This window comes from Rattus norvegicus, chromosome 6 (assembly GCF_036323735.1).
Source record: "Rattus norvegicus strain BN/NHsdMcwi chromosome 6, GRCr8, whole genome shotgun sequence".
Lineage (NCBI taxonomy): Eukaryota > Metazoa > Chordata > Mammalia > Rodentia > Muridae > Rattus > Rattus norvegicus.
This window is the reverse complement of record NC_086024.1, coordinates 112501315-112521825: the sequence shown is the minus strand read 5'-3', so window position 1 is coordinate 112521825 and position 20511 is coordinate 112501315. Positions and strand designations below refer to the sequence as shown.

The following is a 20511-nucleotide window of genomic DNA, read 5'->3' as shown; positions in this document are numbered from 1 at the left end:
GAGGTCATGGAGGGATGCTGCTTACTGACTTGCTCCTCTATGGTTTGCTCACGCTGTTTTGTTTTTTTTTCTTTTAATAGAACCTAGGACCACTAGCCCAAAGATGGCACCCCTATAATGGGTTGGGCCCTCCCACATCAATCACTAATTAAGAAATGTTCTACAGATTTGCCTACAGCCTGATCATCTGAAGTCATTTTCTTAATTGAGATTCCCTCCTCCTAGTTGACTTTAGTTTGTGTCAAGTTGACATAAAACTGTCCAGCACAGGGCTGGAGAGATGGCTCAGCAGTTAAGAGCATTGGCTGCACTTCCAAAGGACCTGAGTTCAGTTCCAGCAACCACAAGTGTCTGTAACTCAAGTTCCAGGGGATCCCACTCCCTCACACAAACATACATGCAGGACAAACACCAATACACATTAAAAGATAATGACAACAACAGAACTATCCAGCAAAATTGTCTTTAGGGCAAGATGGCTTTTTACTTAGCTTAACCCCAGAGGATCAGATACCGCATTGTAAGGTCTGAGTCATGGGCCCCACTGAGCTGGTAACTGTGTGTCAGGGAGAGGAATAGGGAATCATTTTTCACCAAGGGGCACCTGCTGCTTTATGTAGAACCAGGAAGCCTCCTGGGCCTTTGGTTAGTTACAAACTCCAGATAACCTATTCCAAAGAGGAAATGGAAGGAACTCTGAGGGTTTTGGGGGGTAAAGCACTCTTTCAACAGAGGTTAATAACTGGCCTTTAAGGAGTGTATTGAGTGTCTGTGTTCAGCAGGTGGCACTGTTATCCTGGTGACCAGCTTAGTATTCTAGCAGTCCTTAATGGGTGTGTGTTTGCCTGTGCACTGTGTGTGTGTGTGTGTGTGTGTGTGTGTGAGAGAGAGAGAGAGAGAGAGAGAGAGAGAGAGAGAGCGCGCAAGCATATAGAGGTAGATATTGAATGCCTTCCTTTGTCTGTCTCCTCTCATTTTTTGAGAAATGAGCTCTCTCAGAACTTGGAGCTAGCAGGCCACCGAGCTCTAGGGATTCTCTTGTCCCTGCATACTCAATGATGTGATAACGGGCACTCTACCACACCTGGTTTTTACATGGTTGCTGGGATCCACACTGAGGTCCTCAAGCTTCTTTAACAAGTAGAACAGAGGGACAGTTGCTACTCTTGTTGCCCACTGTTTCACTTGGGTAAGAACATTTACCTCCAGTTTCCAGGATGTCTTCTCTTGTATTTGTATTCAACTCAGCCCATGAGGGCCCTTATCTCTTCTTGTACAGAAAGCTAGGTATGTCCTCAGCCTATGTAGTGCCCTTAGGGTCTTAGATATGTTGTAGCTCGTTTGTAAACTAAGAATTTAATTTGCTGCTGTTTTATGGATGCTAGTAGAAGGTCCTAAATCAGTGACAGTGGAATTTATTACCATGGCACAGAAAGGCCTGAGTACAGGAGCCAGGCCCTTACATTCTTGGCACACTCTACAGAGCTGTAAGAGCCTGAGAGAGCCATGGAGAACGGCCTTTCCTGACACAAGTATAAAATCCAAGAGGAAATGTGTATGCTACTAATGATTTATTTGAGGAACTTTTGAAGTAAAGAAACATTTCATTTCCCTCTGTTGGTCTGTTTTCCAAATAGACTTCAAGACTAACAGAAAATATTGAAAAACTTCAGTGTCCAGTATGTATAATAGAATTTCTAAGTCCTCTCTGTGTGTTATCTGAGTTGAACCCTAATACCTCCCTGGGAGGGGCATGAAGAGCATGGTTGTTTCATGTCACAACATTAGTAGCTGAAAGAGCTGTGGGCAGCTCTCTTTCTGAGGCCTTTTTTGCTTACTCTACTCTGAATTCTCTCTTCAACAACACCATGTTACTGTTTCTATCTCGTTATGTCCTTGGCTAATGCAGTAGCTTTAGTCTCCTGCCCATCTACTGGGCCCAGTGAATTCAAAATAATAAATAAGACCTAAATATTCTTTGGGAAACCATGAATAGGTGATGAAGTGATGACTGTTGTGGAGGCTGACCTGGGCATAGTCACTGAAAAGCAACCCTTCTTTTGAGTTACAGAAATGAAATATTAAACAGCCCAGCTCTGCAGTGGTGTGGCTGCCTTATAAACCCCGTGTGCACGAAAAAGCTGATGTGGTTGTATGGCAGAACAGGACCTCACATTGGGTGGGAAAGTTAAGTGCTAGATTCTCATATGTACTTGGAAAATGACATGGGATAGGCATAGGGTTTAGCAATGCTCTTAGGAAATTCAGCTTTTGTAGACAGCTGATCATCATAACAGGTCAGCCAGATCAGAGTCAGTCGGTTGATGGGCAGCACCTGACTCTGCTGTGACAATCTTACACTAAGGACTCTAACCACTAGCCTGGCAGTATAGCAGTGTGCATTCTAAGAACAAGGGTCTCAGAGTGAGACATAACCAGACTGGGAAGAAATTGCTCTACAAAACCTTTTCATGGTTCAGGAAAGCACAGCTGCTTTCAAATAAATTTAAAAGAACTCAAGATACAAAAGAAGAATATATTTAACTTACTATATGGCAACTGGTAGGTAAATATTGGTTAACCTTTATCTTTATTGAAATCTAGGCTGATGGCCAGCTTAAAGCTTTTCCTCAAACTACTATGTCAAAAGCTTTTGTCTTTAAGCCAACTTGAATATTACATGCATGAAACTCATGACCTTTGATTTTAATTGTAACTTTAACTGTGGTTTTTTAAAACTTTGTTTTTCCTTTAGTTGGGATGAGACTCACTTTGGAAAAATGGGAAGTTACTACATTAACCGCACCTTTTTCTTCGATGTGCACCCACCACTGGGAAAGGTAAGCAGTGTGGTGATTTACACACTTATGTGGGCAGATGACTTCTAAGAACTGGAACCACGTGTTTGGTTTGGACTTACTTTGTAGACTTCAGAATTTCCTCAGATTTCTACTTGGATAGAAAACCTTTGTGTTTTTAGGGATTCTCTGGGCTCAGAAATGGAGAAGAGCACCCGTCAACTGATGGATGGATACACAAACGTGCTCCATTTGTACAGCAGTATAGTGTTCAACCATACAGAATGATACCAGGCGTTTCCTTCTCAGGATGATGCAGTGTTCTGGAATGATATAGTAGTGATAATTATACAATCTTGTAGGTATATTTAAAACCACTGTTAAGATCATTATGTTATGCAACTTTTTCTCAATTTTATTAAAAAATAGAAGTATAATATACTACATAAAGGAAATATGCCCTAGAGAAACTTAAACTATAAAAATTAAATTTTTCGGGCTGGAGAGATGGCTCAGTGGTTAAGAGCACTGACTGCTCTTCCAGAGGTCCTGAGTTCTATTCCCAGCAACCACATGGTGGCTCACAACCATCTGTAATGGGGTACAATACCCTCTTCTGGTGTGTCTGAAGGGATCAACAGTGTACTCACATACATTAAATAAATAAATCTTTTTAAAAAAATTAAATGTTTCCTTTTCTTAAAACCCAGTATACATATTGACCTGTTCTAACATTTTATAGTTAGAAATTCTACCAAATAGTTTATTTTACTCTTTTAACAACTTCTGAGAAGACAAATGGATCCACAAAAGCCTTTCTTCCTAACCAAAGACTCAGTTCTGAGGTTCTTCAATCTTGGGGTAAAGGCTAGGTGGATGATTGGCTGGGGCATTGAGGCTAGCTGGCCCAAGGAAGCATGAGCACCTAGAGGGGACAGGGGACAAAATTGCTACAGGGAGGAGGTATAGGTTCTGAGCCTAAGAAAGGCCAGGAAACCCATGCTTCTTCCTAGCTGCATATTAACAACAGAGACAAGCAGTTGTGTCTGGATGTGTGAATCTCAGAGCAGCTAGATAAAACAGTTACTATAGAAACTCTGTGCTGCCTAAGGGGACACTGGTCGCTCCTCTCCCCTTCCCTTCCCCCACCTCTTCCTCTCTGTTTCTTCATTCTCTTTCTGATCTCAGTCCCTATTCCTCATGTTTAGCTCTTTGGCCACTTTCCTCCCTCTTTGTGATTAGGAGCCCCATTTCCTTTTAGTAGAAGGCCAGTCTCCAGGAGTCAGTCTGCTCAGGCCCTTTCCTGAGAAAGCTGCCATGTTTCATTTCATAACAAAAGAAAGAAAAAAAGAAGGATGCGTGTGCGAGCCCCTCACTGCACTGACCTGGCCCTTCAAATTATGGAGTGTTTTCCTCCCTTTCTTACACTAGTCCCAAGAATCTAGCTGTGGCACAAGAGAGGGTTTGTTTCAAGCTCTTTCGACAAAAGATCGTTTCCTGGGCGGCAGCTGCAGAACAACATGTCGCCTTGTACTGATGTGGCCAGTTGTCAAGGGAAACTGAAGGCTGCACATACAGCTGCAGAAGAGGCTTTTGATGTAAACATATCATCTTTTCATTACTTCCTCTCTCCTCAGATGCTGATTGGCCTTGCTGGCTACCTGAGTGGATATGATGGTACCTTTTTGTTCCAGAAGCCTGGGGACCGATACGAGCACCACAGCTACATGGGGATGAGAGGGGTAAGGCTTCCCGATTTATACAGACTGGCTAATCCCTGGGACCACGCCGCTCAGAGTAGATGAAGGGGCAGATGAATGCTTGAACCCACCCCTTAAATAGAAATCTGGAAGAGAGCTGGGAAGGAAGGAAAGAAAGGGAGGCCACAGAGAGCTGTGCACACTGCAGCCGTCATCCCATGCTTGGGTGTACACCTCTGCCAGCTTTTCCTTCAGATGTCGGCATCTCCACACTGTCTCCAGATTCTTATTTCCTCCCTTATAAAGGGAGTAGGAATCTCTCTCCCAGGGAGGCTGCATGCCTATTCCAGTCCCTCGTGCCCTGATTCCCAGCATCAGCTTAATGGGACATGGCAGGAGCTAAGCACTCAAGCCTGGGAACAATCTAATGAGACCTGTGAGGCTGGCTGCCAGCCTGGGGTCAGAGCACGTTGTTTTCACAAGTCGGATTGCTCTGTGCTAATCTTAGGGTTCTCTGGGCTCAGAAATGGAGAAGAGCACCCATCAACTGATGGATGGATACACAAACGTGCTCCATCTGTACAGGTATAGTGTTCAACCATACAGAATGACACCAGGGGCGTTCCCTTCCAATCCTTCCTGCCATAGTAAACAGGGAGTATCCTGCCTCTCAGTCCAGACTCCCAAGTGATCTTTGTCTTTTGAGAAAGGGCCTCACTGTGTAATTCGAGCCGTCCTGAAGCACACCGTGTAGAGCAGGCTGGCCTCAAACTCAGAGATCTACCTGCCCCTGTGTCTCAAGGGCTGGGATTAAAGGCGTGTTCTACCACACCCAGATTTCTCAAGCAATTCTTTTCTTCCTAATGACCCTTGAACAGCACAGAGTGTATATAGTGCTCACCATGGACTTGTGGAAATTGAAAAGGACAAATAGTTGGATCCATTCTCTTCACTCCTTAACTTCCTGTTTCCAAAAATGATGGCCCAAAAGGAAGAATGTCTCATTACCCTGGACTTGTCTGTTTACTACTGATGGCAGACAAAGTTGATGGTTTAAAAAAACCTCAAAATTTCCAAATCCTCCAGCTCTTTAAGTGTCAAACAGTCAACCTTCCCAAAACAAAGTGAATCCTGGGGGAACCAGGAAGGACCCTGGTGTGCAGGACATTCACTGGAGTGTCTTCCAGTGCTTTGCCAAAACTTCAGATGCCTGGTCTTCTGGGCAAGCATCTGCAGGTCCACATTGTTGGCACACTGTGGCCCTGGGAGCTGTCCCTTCCAATAAGTTTGCCATGGCTGGACCAAGAAAGAAGGCATATACAGATTTCTGTAGAAATTATGATTCCATGAAAGATTTTGAAGAGATGAGGAAGGCTAGTTAGTATCTTTCAGAGTGGGAAGTGATTTTAGAATGCAAAAAATTCTTTGGATTGCACTCCATAGAAGTTCATTTTGACCTGTGTTCCTGAACTATTGTTGGTTTCGGGGTGGAAGCCGAGAAAACTCACTTCAGATATGGAAGCTTTAAAATAAAAGCCTATTTTCTCAGCACTCAGGGAGGTGTCTAGTTCAGGATCTGAACTGCATCCCTGAATGGAGATTGTACAACATTTTTAAAGGATGGGAACCCAAAGTGATGGGGGCAGGGGAGACTGGAGGAACCTGCAGTGTTATCCAATTATATTTTTGACATTATGGGTTAAGCAAGGGAGTATCCCCTGAAGACTGGGCCTTAACCAGGGCATCCTTAAATTTTCTCCTAGATGTTAGTCTGGAGCTCAGAGTGATAAGGAGGACAAAGGAGTGGGTCAACTGTGTGTAGTTAATTAGGGCATAACAAGAAATCAGTTAAATAGCTTTATAACGTATGCACCTTGGTTTAGATAATGGCAACTTCTGTATTCTTTACCATTTAACAGACAGTTAAGAGAATATTTGGATAAGTGGGATAGCTGTTCCTTCCTAGGCCTGAGAACATGAACTTGTTTGACCCTACCAGCAAGATGGAGAAGTTGTCCTTGAGGTGGCTGGACTCACACAACTGTTTACAACAGAAGCTGTTCAGCTATAGGGAAGTTCCCAGTTCTCCTAGGATCTTGGACCTTGAATTTAGTTTCTCCCTATGATTAAATGGTATCTGAAAATGAAATGGTAGCACTTAGAATACTTTTCTTTTGCTTGTTCCCAACACTACAAAACATGAATATGTGAGCTAAGGAGTAGTTTTTTTCAATAAACAACTAATAATTATATGGAAAAAATACATCCTGTAGATTAAAATCAGTTTCTGGTATCCCCAAAGCAAAGAACCAGGGGAAATATTACAAGAATAATAGAAATCTCAAAAACATTAAGATGCCTCAAAGCGGTCTGCCTCAACTTATACCCATGGCTTTATGTTAGACACTAGTGTTGGTCAGGCATTTTCTGTGTTAGTAAGCCTTGAGCTCATTTACTCCTCAGCCTGAGCCTGTGACGTAGGAGCTCCAACTTTTCCCATTGCACTAATGGACGGCTGAGATAGGAGACAGCTGGCAGTGATGGGCAGCCCTGCTTCTTCCTGTAAATGTCATTGATTTCAGTTCTGAGGGGCATACCCACTCTCATATAATTCTGTACTCTGACACTACCCTTGTATACTCCAAGGTGACTTCAGATCACCTAGACCATGGTTTTGACTGGGTTCTCTATCTTAGACATTAATATTACAAGGTCAGCTGGTTATTTGACAGCTTCTCTTCTCCTCTAGTTCTGTGCTTTCCTGGGTTCCTGGCTGATCCCCTTTGCCTACCTCACTGTACTGGATCTGTCCAAGTCCTTCCCAGCAGCACTGCTCACCGCTGCCCTGCTCACCTGTGGTAAGCTGTCTTATGCCGTATGTTTTGGGAAATGGACTGTCACACCATGTGGGTGGTTGGATCAATGCAGTCGGGTGTCGTGTCTGTGCATCCAGTTCTCAGTTAACTTTAGGATTGGGTAAAGTAATTACTCCTAGTAACACTTAGGTGGTGTGCATGTGTGTGTATGTGTGTGTGTGTGAAGCATGAAGCTGACAGTTGTCTTCCTCAGTTGCTCTCTACTATTTATTGAAGCAGAAGCAGAGCTCACCAGCTCTAGTGAGTCTTGTTAACCACCTTTCCCTGAGTAGCTCCTGTCTCTCTCTGCCTCCTGTGTGCTGGGGTTCCATATGGTTGCCACACCTACCCAGCTTTTTTTTTTTTTTTTTATTAACTTGAGTATTTCTTATATACATTTCAAGTGTTATTCCCTTTCCCGGTTTCCGGGCAAACATCCCCCTCCCCCCTCCCCTTCCTTATGGGTGTTCCCCTCCCAACCCTCCCCCCATTGCCGCCCTCCCCCCATAGTCTAGTTCACTGGGGGTTCAGTCTTAGCAGGACCAAGGGCTTCCCCTTCCACTGGTGCTCTTACTAGGATATTCATTGCTACCTATGGGGTCAGAGTCCAGGATCAGTCCATGTATAGTCTTTAGGTAGTGGCTTAGTCCCTGGAAGCTCTGGTTGCTTGACATTGTTGTACTTACCTACCCAGCTTTTATGTGGGATCTGGAGATCTGACATCCAGTCTACATGTTTGCAAGACAAACGTTTTCCAATGACCCATCTCCCCTTTCTGTGGGGCATCAGTAATCCTAAATATAGGTTCTCTTTAAGTTACTTGTATTTACATTTTTGTAAGTATCTGTAATTAACAGGTTAATTTTACTTCTCTTATTTAATGTTGCAGTCAGTTCACATTTCCTAAATTTGTTACAGCTGATGAAAAGGCAGGTGCCCAGAAGTAGCTGTGAAGCAGGAAATAGCAATAGGACTTGGTATTTTCTCTAGATCCTCAGGTGGATAAACAGGGCTAAGTATAGAAGTTAGTTCTGTTGCTAGCTGAATTCACGAGAGTGATGCTTTACATGTAGAGAAGTCCAGGCCAGTTTTGGTGTGTATTTTAGGGACTCATCATACAGATTAGCTACTTAATGTAATGGATATATGACAAGGTTATAGGGTTCCCTGTAGTGAACAATGGCTTTCTTCTTGTATCTAATTTTTTCCTGTTTAGTTATTCACAGTCAGTCATTTCTTCATTTCCATCTGATACCTGTTTCCTAGGCACTTACCCTATACCAGGCCACCTTTCGCGGCCCCAGAAAACACCCTGATGCCGTGCTCTCCTCCTAGAATATACCTGTAGAAGGGCAGACCAATAAGCCAGTGCATTATTAGGTCTGCAATAAAGCATGATACTCTTCTTAACATTTAAATTGTTTACTTTGTGTGTAATGGAGGGCGACACATGCACACTTACCATGGCACTCCTGTGGGATCAGAGGACAACTTACGGGAACTGATTCTTTCCTTTCACCATGTGGGTCCCTGAAGTTACACTCAGGTCATCAGGTATGGTGGCAAGCACCCCATCTTGCTGACCCATCTCACTGTCCCTATACTGGAGCATCTTAAGCAGTCAGTGCAGGTTAGACATGAAGCGGTGTGGATGTAGATTAATGGGGATCAGTAGTATTTCAGGTAGGGTAAGCAGTGAAGAATTCCCTGGGAAGGTAGGGTCTCACAGAGTTCTGATAAAGAATATTCAGGCAGGGAAATAGCCTGTGTGCTGATCCTGGAATGGGGTTTAATAGACTTGAGGGACAGCAGGAGTCTGGCACAGTCAGGGCGCAGTGAGTAAAGAAGGTTGGAGTTGGATTTGGATAGATATGGAGGCCATTCAGGATTTGGCAGCTATCCTGAGAAATTTTTAGGCTAAGTGAGATGAGAAGACAGTGGAGGGTTTAAGCAGGAAGATGACAGCTTAGGCTTTTTTTAAAAATGGGTCTGGGGGTTGGGGATTTAGCTCAGTGGTAGAGCGCTTGCCTAGGAAGCGCAAGGCCCTGGGTTCGGTCCCCAGCTCCGAAAAAAAGAACCAAAAAAAAAAAAAAATGGGTCTGGTACCCATGTAGGCACCAACTCCCAATCAAGATGTCGTACAAAATAAGACTTTCCTATCCATTTGTAGTTTGCAACTGTATCAGCTTGTGGATCCATTTTGATGGTGGAAATGAGGACATGGCCTCAGGGCTGCTCTGAGTGAATACAGGGCTTCTTGAGGGCCTACAGGTAGCATAGGTAGGTACTATTCTTATCATCAGGATAATGATAATATACAGAATAATGATGATGTGCACAAAGCTGAGTCCTTCTTGCTGTTAATCGGGTGGTGATCAATGACTACCCACTCAACACTGGTAGACGTTTGCTGCTGTTAAGAGTGTTTTTGGTTTTCAGAGGTCTCTTTGATCACCCTGCATTTTGACCAGAAAGCTCCTGTTTTTCAGACACGGGATGCCTCACTCTGTCCCAGTACATCCTCCTTGACCCCATCCTGATGTTCTTCATCATGGCTGCCATGCTGAGCATGGTCAAGTACAACTCCTTCGCTAACAGGTCAGAAAGAGCATCTCAGTTGGAGTGAGGGGGTGAGGGGTTGGGGATCAGAAGCCATGGCAGCCCCAGAAGTTTGACTGTGGCAGCTGGGTACTTACAGGACTTTGATTCAAGCTAAGTTTAAGGAAAGCATGCTTTTCATTTGTGTGCTTTTTAGATAATAAATACATTTTAAAATGTTTTCTCTAATGGATGCTTTTAGTTTCGGTTTTCACAAGACTGAGAAATTGTCAGTTGTCAAGAGTTGTTTTAATGTTCGGATCCATATACAGTGAGTAGGAGCTCATGGGTGTTACGGAGGAGTCGGATGCTGCCTCCTCACAGTGCCTTATAAGTGACCCCTCAGCACCATGCTGCTCCAAGCAGCTTGGGGACGGCTCATCCTTCACATGCTCCATCTAGTGTAGACTGCCTCAGACCTACTCGTCACCTGCCTCAAGGCTTGCATCCTGTTCTGAAGTAATGATGGATTTTCCACACCAGCCAAGAGGATCCTCCCAGGCCCTGGTCAGTTTTAAAGCTGATCTGGATTTTGGTCCACTTCCAGAACTCTTCTATTTTTCTGGATCCTTCTCTTGCCTCCGAGGGAGCAGAGCAGGTCATTCCATGTTTTTGAAATACTGTGCTCAAAGTTCAAAAGAGCTGGTCTATCTAGGCTGTCCCTGAAAGTAATGTGTTTTTACCCCAGCCAGTGACTACCAGCCTCCTCTGGTTTGGTGTTATCTTATGCTTCCTTCACATCCATTTCCATCTACTTTTTTTTTAAAGTGGTATCAAGGATTGCGCTCAGGGCCTCAGATGTTTGGCAAGCGTCCATCACTGAGCTGTATCTCCAGACCCATCCCCCACTTTATGAATGGCACTCCCACTGTATGCCAGGTAGCATGTTAGGAGAGAGAGGCAGAAGAACTGAGAGGATGGCTTTAAGGAGTACTCATTCTGGCAAGGAAGTGGCAGATCATCAGGCAACCGGCTGTGCTGGACTGGGTGCTGTTAGTACTGCAGCCGATTGCCTGGCTTGAACTGTGTGTCGTCATTGGAAAGCCACATTGCTTAGACTCTGTACCTCCTTATGTGTAATTTCCTTATGTCTAAAAGAGGATAATGAGCTCTGGCGTACGGGGGTGTGGTGAGAATAGGATTAGGTATAATATTTGGAATGGTCCCTGATATGAAATGAACATTCAATAAATGTTTTTTGGCAGGCTCAGAGGTGACACAAAGGATAAGTCTGACTTGGGTCCAGAGAACTTTTGTGGGTTTTCCTCTTATGTCTCCCCGACTTGTTGCTAATGAAGAATAAGTCTCTACATAGGAGGTCCTATGCTTAGCCAGGAGCAGCATGGAGCCTCCTCTGCAGTACAACATACTACTTTCTCTGTAAAAGACTTGCCTGTAGTTTGAGGGCCTTTATAGAGCACAACCTCCTTGAGGCCTTGCCATGCCTCCCTGGGGTTAGGAACCCTCCAGGCTTAGAGAACAGACAGCATTGCTGGTCTAGGTGGTGCTCTTGATTTCCAGTTTGATTCTAGCTGCCAAACTAAACTCTGTCTTATTGGTTTCCAGGCCTTTCTCTGCCCCCTGGTGGTTCTGGCTCAGCCTGACTGGCATTAGTCTTGCTGGCGCTTTAGGGGTCAAATTTGTTGGCCTCTTTATCATTGTGCAAGTGGGGTTGAACACCATCTCAGACCTCTGGCACCTGTTTGGAGACCTCAGTCTTTCACTGGTGAGAACTCAAGCTCCTGTCTTGTTTCACAGTGCTGCTCCCCTTTGGCCTTTCTCTGCTCCTGCCTTAGGTGGAAAGAGTGGCTGTGCCCTGTGCTCTGTGTTGTGGGCCATGGCCAGACTGGACAGACACAGTCTTCCTTTGTAGACATCAGGACATGAGGGGGTGGGGCTGGAGTGATATAAAGGGAGTAAAGGGAGTAACAACTTTGCAGTTCTCTTTTGTTGTTGCTTCCCCACCACCGCTCTTCATGTCTTTTAATTTTAAGTTACCCAGCCAGCCAGAAGAGGCTGTCAAGCTGGACTCAGGCCAAGGCCAAGGAGGGCAGATGACTGGGAGGATTGGGAACTTCTGAATTCACAATTTTTCTGACCCATGCTTTCTGTATTTGGAAGCCAGTTAAATGCTGTTAGGATTTATTATTATTATTATTATTATTATTATTATTATTATTATTATTATTATTAGTAGTAGTAGTAGTAGTAGTAGTAGTAGTAGTAATCAAGGGTTGATTTAGTGTCAGACACTATACAAAGTGGTTTACCTTTTATCTCATCATTAAAATCCTATGTGGTGGGTGTTCATTACTATTCACTGCTGTGACAAATGAAGAATTTGAAACCTAGAGAGAGAACGTTATCAAGGTCCTACAGGTATTACGGGCAGTAAGCGGGAAATCTGTGACCCAAACTTGGGTTAGGCAAGCTCCAGGGCCCAATTACTAAACTCCAACATGCCAACATGTTTACTCATTCAGAAGAGACCCAGAGACCATTTACTAGATGCAGAGTGTTAGAATGTGTGAGTGATTACAGCGTGATCTCTGCTCTTTGCAACCCAGGGGGGTTTGTAGGAGGGGAGGAGAGAAGGAGAGGGCCTATTATAGTCCTACTTTGACCACAGAGAAGAGATACTGGCCTGAGCTTAGATGCTCCAGGGAGCCCTGTGAGGATAAGGCCAGCAACAGTTGGCCATGTGATAGGGGTTGGCACAGTCAGTACAGGGAGCCTTGGCAAACTTTAGGGAAAGTTCAGTGAGCTGGAAGCCACTGTTGAACAATAGCCTTACCTTGTCAGTGGTGGTTGTGGGTTCAGTGCCAGGAAGGACAGCAGAGAGCTGGCCCATATTATTTCCTTGAAGAGACAGAGAGAGAAAGAGAGAGACAGAGAGAGAGAGGGAGAGAGAGAGAGAGAGAGAGAGAGAGAGAGAGAGAGAGAGAGAGTGTGTGTGTGTAGGGTAGTATAGAAAGAAAGGCCTAGGGTTTCCACTTACTATTCTTTCTAGTATGACTCATGCTGAGTATAAAGAAGACTCGTGTGCACACCCCTGTGATGGTTCTGTTGCAGGTGACTGTGGGGAAACACCTGACTGCTCGCATCCTGTGCCTCATAGTGCTGCCCTTGGTGCTCTATGTGACCATTTTTGCTGTTCATGTCATGGTGCTGAATAAAAGGTACAGTCAGAACCTTTCTCCTCTTGCTTCCGGTCTTTCTCTGACACCTAAGCCTATGTGGGGGCTGTGTGATTTTCCAGGCCTGAATTAGGATAGAGATGGGAACTTATTCCTGCTCCCACTGTGCTTTCTTTTCTGCATACCCTGAGGCTCAGAAAACCCAGCACCCAAAGCCAAAGTTTCAGGAGGCAGAGAATTCCCTAATAGCCTAAATGCTCTTAATCTCTAATCAGGGGCCTTTCACTTTATCGAGGATGGATACCAGGTCGCAGTGGAGGTGCCGATAACCAGGACCCCAACAGCAACATCTCATTCAATGAGGAGCTACTAATTGCCAAGAACTGGGTTTAGCATTATGTACAGTCTCCGTTAGCAACCATTATTAGTGAGTTCTTTTGGCTTTTAAAAGATCTCCTATTTATAAATAAAGAACTAGGGGGCTGGAGAGATGGCTCAGTACTTAAGAGCACTGGCTGCTCTTCCAGAAGTCCTGAGTTCAAATCCCAGCAACCACATGGTGGTTCACAACCACCTGTAATGAGATCCGATGCCCTCTTCTCGTGTGCCTGAAGGCAGATACAGTGTACTCATCTACATAAAAAATAAATAAATCTTAAAAAAAATAAATGAAGAACTAAGCCTAGGTAAGGCTAGGAGCATTGCCCACGTCACCCAGCTGGTAAGAGGTGAAACTTAGGCTGTGGTTTCTCCAACGCCATTGTCCTTGCTTGTTTCATGAAATCACCCTGTCCTTCACATTTTCACATCGCCTTTTATAGTAACTAAGGGCTGCAGAGAAACGGCAGCTTTGTTTGTTTGTTTGTTTGTTTGTTTTGTTTTGTTTTTCAAGGCAGGATTTCTCTGTGTAGCCTTGGCTGACTTGGGACTTGATTTGTAGACGAGGCTGACCTTGAACTCACAGAGTTCCTTCTGCCTCTGCCTCCTGAGTGTTAGGATTAAGGGTGTGCACTCCCACCATCTGGCTGGAAATGGCAGCTTTTACTTTCTTGACTCTTGTGCTTCTCCTTTCTGCACAGTGGTCCTGGTGATGGCTTCTTCAGTTCTGCCTTTCAAGCCCGACTTTCAGGGAACAGCCTTCACAATGCTTCTATCCCTGAACGTGAGTGTGCTGGCACAGGGCTTTCCTGGGAGTTGAACCGGAAAAGCCAAGTCTGAAACTTGGGTTTTGTTTTTTGAGTGGGTTTGTTTGTTTGTTTGGTTGGTTGGTTGGTTGGTTGGTTTGCCTATATATAGTAGACTGTAGCATTAACGTACAAATACCCAACTGGTTACTGTAGTATAGAAAAGAACGTCTTTGTAGCTGTCAAAGCCAGCTCTGTAAGAAGCCATTCTGAATGTGGTCACAGAGCAAGACCTTGTAGGGGTAGTTGTAGGCTGCCACCACTGTTCTAACAGTCGTGTGCATGTATAGCTATATAATTATGTATATACTCGCAGGTAGTAATTAGGTGTTCACCTTCCGGGGATAGTCTGGTGTGAAGGACATCCATTCCTGTGTTAAGTACATAAAAGGGAAATATAGAGCCAGGTGTAGTGTCTCATACCTTTAATCCCAGCAGAGGCAGGCAGAGCTCTGAGTTTGAGGTCATCCTGATCTACATAGTGAGTCCCAGGACAGCAAGGGCTTCATAGATTGTCTCAAAGAAAGAAACTATGGGGGTGGAATCCAGTACTGGGGATTAAAGCACATGATTAGTCAGTGCTAGGGGATTAGTCAGTTCACGGGGATTCCACATACATGCATATGCATACATATAGGTTTGTTGGACCTGGATGGATAAGTAGAGGTCAGTAGGTATTGAGGAATGAGAAGTCATATTAGGCAGAAGGGATGGCATGGTCAAAGCCAAGGGCAGGGTAAAACTCAAGGCCCAGGTTATGTGCTGAGTCCAGAATCTTAAATTAGGAAGAGACTTGGAACCCAGATGATGAGGGTTTGAGATACTTAAGGTATTGGAGACAATGTAGAAGTTTCTGAGCAGGCAGGCAGATAGGAATGCTGTGTATTGTGGAGTTAGTGTGGCTGGAAGAAAGTATAGGATATCTAGATAGTAGGGGCATCCACTGGAAGTCATTTTAGGGTCTTACCTAAGGATCAGGGACAGCTAAGAGCATACCCAAGAGAGACCAGGCAAGGGGGGAAAAGAGATGGCACCGAGGCCCTGACTGCAGGGTGGCCTTTCACTCTTCTGAATCTAGTGCCAGGAACACAGTGGGCCCCGCAGACTGAAAGGGATGAGAACTAGAAACTGGTTTGGAGGGGCAGCATATGGCATTAGTCCTTAGAGAGGGGGCTTGGACTGATTTGTTCAGGGAGCTTAGGAGATGTTTCGGACAATTGACGCTGTGGTAGTGGTAGAGACTGGGAGGAGGAACATACAAGAGAGGACTGAGAAGAGCTGTGGAGAGCAGTGTGCAAGAGAGGGTGGAGTCTGAAGCAGACAGCTCTGTGGGGGTGGGGCTAGGCACAGTGTGAATGCCAACTTCCTCTTGAGCTGTTCCCATTGGAGTGAGAAGGGACTCCAGCCTGAGGCTGGCCTGGGCCCCATGATGTCTCTAAGAGGATTATGAGGCTTATGGCTTGCAGCATCCACTCCCCAGTCCTCCCTATTCCCCAGGCAGGATCATCTTGTATCTGTCTGATGTCTCTTTTCTCCCAGACTTGGCGTATGGCTCTGTAATCACTGTGAAGAACCTCCGGATGGCCATCGGCTACCTTCACTCCCACAGGCACCTCTACCCTGAGGGCATTGGTGCACGCCAGCAGCAGGTGAGTAGCCTCGTCAAGTATGGTTGCAGCCACATTGAACCTGTCATTCACTTTCTTGCTTGCCATCCTTGGTTCACCCATTTTCTATTGACTGAAGTATTTTTCTTGCTCCTTCCTTTCTTTGGCTAACCTCAGTTTCTTTAGGTTTTTGCTCAGGGGTTCCTGTCTATCTCATGATTTACTCCCACCCCCCAGATTGGTGCCTTTCCCCCCTTTACCAGAGGCTTTCTTACCATTTCTGCCTGCCTCTGGGGAGCCCTTTTTAAATAAGGGATTATGGGGGTTTGCCTCTCCCATCCTTTTGCCTGACCCTGGAACTCTTGTGTGCCTTGGAAGCTCCTGGTCTGGAAAGTGATGAGAAGAGGAGCAGTTCCTCTACAGACCTGGGAACCAAACTAGGTTCCGTGGGCTTGATCCATACAGCTTTGACTTTGTACAAATTTCTGGATCATTCTGTGATTTAGTCACCTGAACATATGGGAAAATAAATAATGTTTCTCTCCATGACAGGATTATTAAGAAGCTAGAATGAGGGGTTGGGGATTTAGCTCAGTGGTAGAGCGCTTGCCTAGGAAGCACAAGGCCCTGGGTTCGATCCGCAGCTCCGAAAAAAAGAACAACAACAACAACAACAACAACAAAAAAAAAAGAAGCTAGAATGAGAGAAAGTGTATAAAGGGTGCATATGAAAGGCTCCACATTAGGGATGTTCATGTGGCTATGGTGGAGGGTGCCTGAGAAGGAAGGTTGCTGGGGCCACACTGAGCTCTGTGAGAGTGGATTTGACTCTGTTCTGGGGAGGCATGAAAGTGATTACATGTTGAGAAATGATTGGATGTAATTTTAGAAAGAATACTAGCAGGAATGTGATGGATTGCAAAGAACCAGTTAGGAGGCGGTACAGTTTGCATGGAAGCAAAGGGCTTAGGGGCCAGGACTGACTCAGGGAACACTTCTGAGGTGTCACAGTAGGGCCTGTAGGGTAATAGGAGGGGGCTGGGAAGAATTGTGTGATTACAGTCAAGATGCCGATGCCGAAGTAATCTGTGTGATAATGTGATTTAATCATGATCAGAAATGGGAAGGAATGGAGAAGTATGTGTGTGTGTGTGTGTGTGTGTGTGTGTGTGTGTGTGTGTGTGTGTGTGTGTACTAGGTTTGGGGCTTGTCTCAGAAGAGACATGTGCCATAAAAGGGTGGGTGGGTGGTATTGTGCAGGAATGCAGCAGGGAGAAAGGGCCAGTGAGGGAACCCTACATTTAAGAGAGTGTTTAAGGCTGCTCAGAGTGGAACTAGAGGAAACTGAGAATGAAGGAGTGACTGGGGAAGTTAGAGAAGACAGGGAGGAGGGCAGAGTGAGGTCTGAAAGGAGGAGGTGGGCAGCAGATCAATTTGCCTGTGACTCCCACCCTGGCTTTGATGGAGAGGGAAGGGCAGATGTCTCGGATGCAGTGGTGTAAAAGGTGAATGGAGCAGTGAGGAGACGGAGGCTGGGGGCCGAGCTGTTCATCTAAGATGCTCGTCAGTGAGGTTTCCCGTACAGAATGACGGTGAGCTGCATTTTGCCAGGTTTTCCTCCCTCAAGTGCTTGGGCATCATTTCCATTTAGTCACTAGGGAGTTGTCCCAGGTATTGGATGCAGCATTATTTTCTCATGCTTGGTTCTCCACCTACCTGTGGCCCAGTGTTCTCAGTCCTGGCTGCACTGTAAACTTAACTGAGCTTTAACACTTGCAGACTCTCCTTCAGAGATTCTGCTTTAGTTGACCCAGGGTGGGTCCCAAGCACTGTTTACTTGGGTTTGAAGCCTTTAGGTCGTGCTAATGTGTAGCCAGCACAGAAAGGCACAAGGGCCATGCCATAAGGATGCCTTGCTACATGTGTCATGTGGGACAGTAAAGTGACAGGTCTGTGGGCACAGTGTGCGAAAGGAGAGGAAAGTCAAGTTTGGAAGACACTGTTTCGCGGGGGCTGCATGCATGGACCCTGAGTGCAGTGTGAAGCGGACTGTGGTCCTGTATAGGCAGAAAGGACATCGGGTCTGGGGCAGAGTCTCAGGCTCTGACTCCCTCGGGCTGGCTCCTCAGTTGGGAATTGAGGTGATTGGACTAAATGCCTTCTAGTTACCCTCTGCCATAAACTTCAGGTCTCAGTTCTAAAATGTTTTAAGACAGTTAATGCCTATAAAATCGAAAAGTTTAGAAAAGTATTTTTTTTTGGGGGGGTTCTTTTTTTCGGAGCTGGGGACCGAACCCAGGGCCTTGCGCTTGAAAAGTATTTTTAAAAAAAGAAAGAAAAGCTATAATCCCAGAAGATCTGCATTTTTCAGTTATTTTGGTAAGATTCTACTATAATTAGGTATCTGAGTTCCTAGGAGACCTGTATAAAAAGTCCACCCACAGAAACAAACATCTCTGTGGGAATGGGGAGGGTCTATACTTATGATAAAGAAACAGTTTTCCCCTGGGGGAATTTTGCTACTGGCTCTTAGAAGAACAGAAAGCATTCCCTCTGCATGTGCACAGGACCCACAGGTCACTGACATCCTTGAACAAGTCCCAGTGAATAGGCTCCGTCTTGCTTTGTTTCATGAGTGTGAGCCAAAATGTCTTAGCTTTTATGTACCCTTAATCATTGTTTCTTTTTTCTGAGAAACAAAGCAGATTTCACTCAAATAACTCAAATATAACCATATATATATATCACCATATCACACGCAGAGAGTGATTTCCCATACGTGCTAGTTCCCAACTTTTTTAAAAAAGTAAATTAGTCATGTTGTGTCCAACTGAAGTTAAAAGAAAAACTCAGAAAAAGTGCTTGTATTTCTGTTGTTTCTATATTTACATGCCTGGCATAATTGTATATTTTTGTCTCTCCTCTTGGGAGCACTGGAGTTAGCTGCCCTGCTTGGAATCCTAACTCCCCACACTGTGAGCTGCGTCATCTTGAACAAATGACCTTGCCTACTTCTTTGTAACATTGCGGGGAAATAATAGCACCTGTAGCACAGAGCCGTGGGGATGACCGAGCAGGGCAGGACTTGCCTGGTGCTCAGAATAGTGCCGCTGATGGATATAGCCGCTTTGAGCATGAGCATTCATGAGCGTTTTGGCGTGCTCCTTTTAAATGCTCCAAAACATTTTGACCAGTGTATAATATCCTATTCCATGTATACAGTATCATGTTAACTAGTCCTCTTAATAGATATTTATGTTATGTCTAAGTTTTTTGCTGTTAGACCAATCACTACATTATAGACATTCACGAGTGTACACACAGTTTTTTTATAAGTCAGTTATGGGTATGGATTAAAACTGTAGCATAAGATATTTATGGAGCATTTTAGTGTTGTTTACCAATGTATTAGGAAAAGTAATAGCTTTGTCTTTTTCCTAAGTATGCATGGGATTGCGATGTGGGCATACAGATGTGTATGTGTATGTGTAGCCAGATGTCAATATCAAGACACTTTGCATAATCACTCTCCACCTTAACTTTTGAGAAAGTGTCTCCCACTGAACCTGGAGCTCACTGGTTTAGTAAAACTGCCTGGCCAGCCCAGGTATTGTCTTATCTCAGTAATAGGGTTCTGAGAACACTGGCGTTTTGTTTAGTTTTATTTTTACATGCATGTTGGTATCAAACTCAGATTCTCATGTCCGTGCAGCAAGATCCTGTCAATTGAGCTGTCTTTCCAGCCCGTGGCTATTTATTTATTTATTTATTTATTTAGTGATTTATTCATTACAGGCAGGTGTGAGCTGACATGTGGGCGCTGGGAATTGAACCTGGTCCTCTGGAAGAATGGCCAGTGCTCTAACCTCTGAACCAACTCTCCAGCCCTATTTAAATAGGCTAAATCTACTGCTTCTGTGCTGGGGACTGTTAACACACGGTGTAACAGTCCTCCCTCAAGACAGCTGAAACTTTATTGACAACATACCAAAAGAAAGAAAAAGAAATTGAAAAGTTCTTAAAGGGTAGGGCCTCAAAATTCTGAAAAATGGAGAAAAACTTATTCGGGAGTGCCGCTTCTGAGCCCCACTGGGAAATGTGGCCTCCTGGGTTGGTAGCTGGGTGGGCCTGAAAGATGATCAGGTGGTGTTAGTTAGCCCGGGAGTGTGCATGTCCAGCTGTGCTGATCATGATACCGCCTCTCTCCTTCTGCCCTCCACTTAGGTTACCACCTATTTGCATAAGGACTACAACAACCTGTGGATTATCAAGAAATACAATACCAACACAGGTAACATGGCAGAGACTGAGATCCTGTGCTGCTCTTCACTGAGTCCCTCATTTTTCTCCTGATGCTGGGTTCCTGAACACCTTTGACATCTTCACTGACCTCTGGCAATCCTGAACATTGTTGCGCTCCTGCTGTGCTCCAAGCATAGTTGAAAGTGTAGAGGATGAGACAAACAGATCAGGGTCAGGACTCGGATCTCATCCAGGAAGAGGTTTTGTAAGCTCATCCCAGGATCCCTAACTGAGAGTACCTGAGAGTTGCTTAGATTTCCAAACTGTGAATACCCCAGCTGTAGTCCTGATATGATAGAGTGCTGTTCTTTTTGAACCCCGGACTGGCTC

At 44.9% G+C, this 20511-nt stretch overlaps 1 protein-coding gene and 1 long non-coding RNA gene across 5 annotated transcripts in view; both read left to right on the top strand.

The window, feature by feature from the left end:
• Pomt2 (protein-O-mannosyltransferase 2) overlaps nucleotides 1-20511 on the top strand; it is a 39384-nt gene that overhangs the window by 3974 nt on the left and 14899 nt on the right. For all 4 annotated transcript variants that reach the window (XR_010052149.1, XR_010052150.1, NM_001047114.2 and 1 more), the window contains exons 2-10: nucleotides 2756-2840; nucleotides 4436-4540; nucleotides 7248-7356; nucleotides 9843-9951; nucleotides 11518-11677; nucleotides 13024-13130; nucleotides 14168-14250; nucleotides 15812-15921; nucleotides 20104-20170. Coding sequence is in view for 2 of the 4 variants with exons in the window: in NM_001047114.2 (NP_001040579.1) it covers nucleotides 2756-2840; nucleotides 4436-4540; nucleotides 7248-7356; nucleotides 9843-9951; nucleotides 11518-11677; nucleotides 13024-13130; nucleotides 14168-14250; nucleotides 15812-15921; nucleotides 20104-20170 (935 nt within the window). In the remaining 2 variants the exon portion in view is untranslated. The remainder of the gene's footprint in view (nucleotides 1-2755; nucleotides 2841-4435; nucleotides 4541-7247; nucleotides 7357-9842; nucleotides 9952-11517; nucleotides 11678-13023; nucleotides 13131-14167; nucleotides 14251-15811; nucleotides 15922-20103; nucleotides 20171-20511) is intronic.
• Nucleotides 15928-18110, top strand: LOC134479237 (uncharacterized). Its single transcript, XR_010052308.1, has 2 exons — nucleotides 15928-16456; nucleotides 16587-18110. It is a non-coding gene; the product is annotated as an uncharacterized LOC134479237 (long non-coding RNA).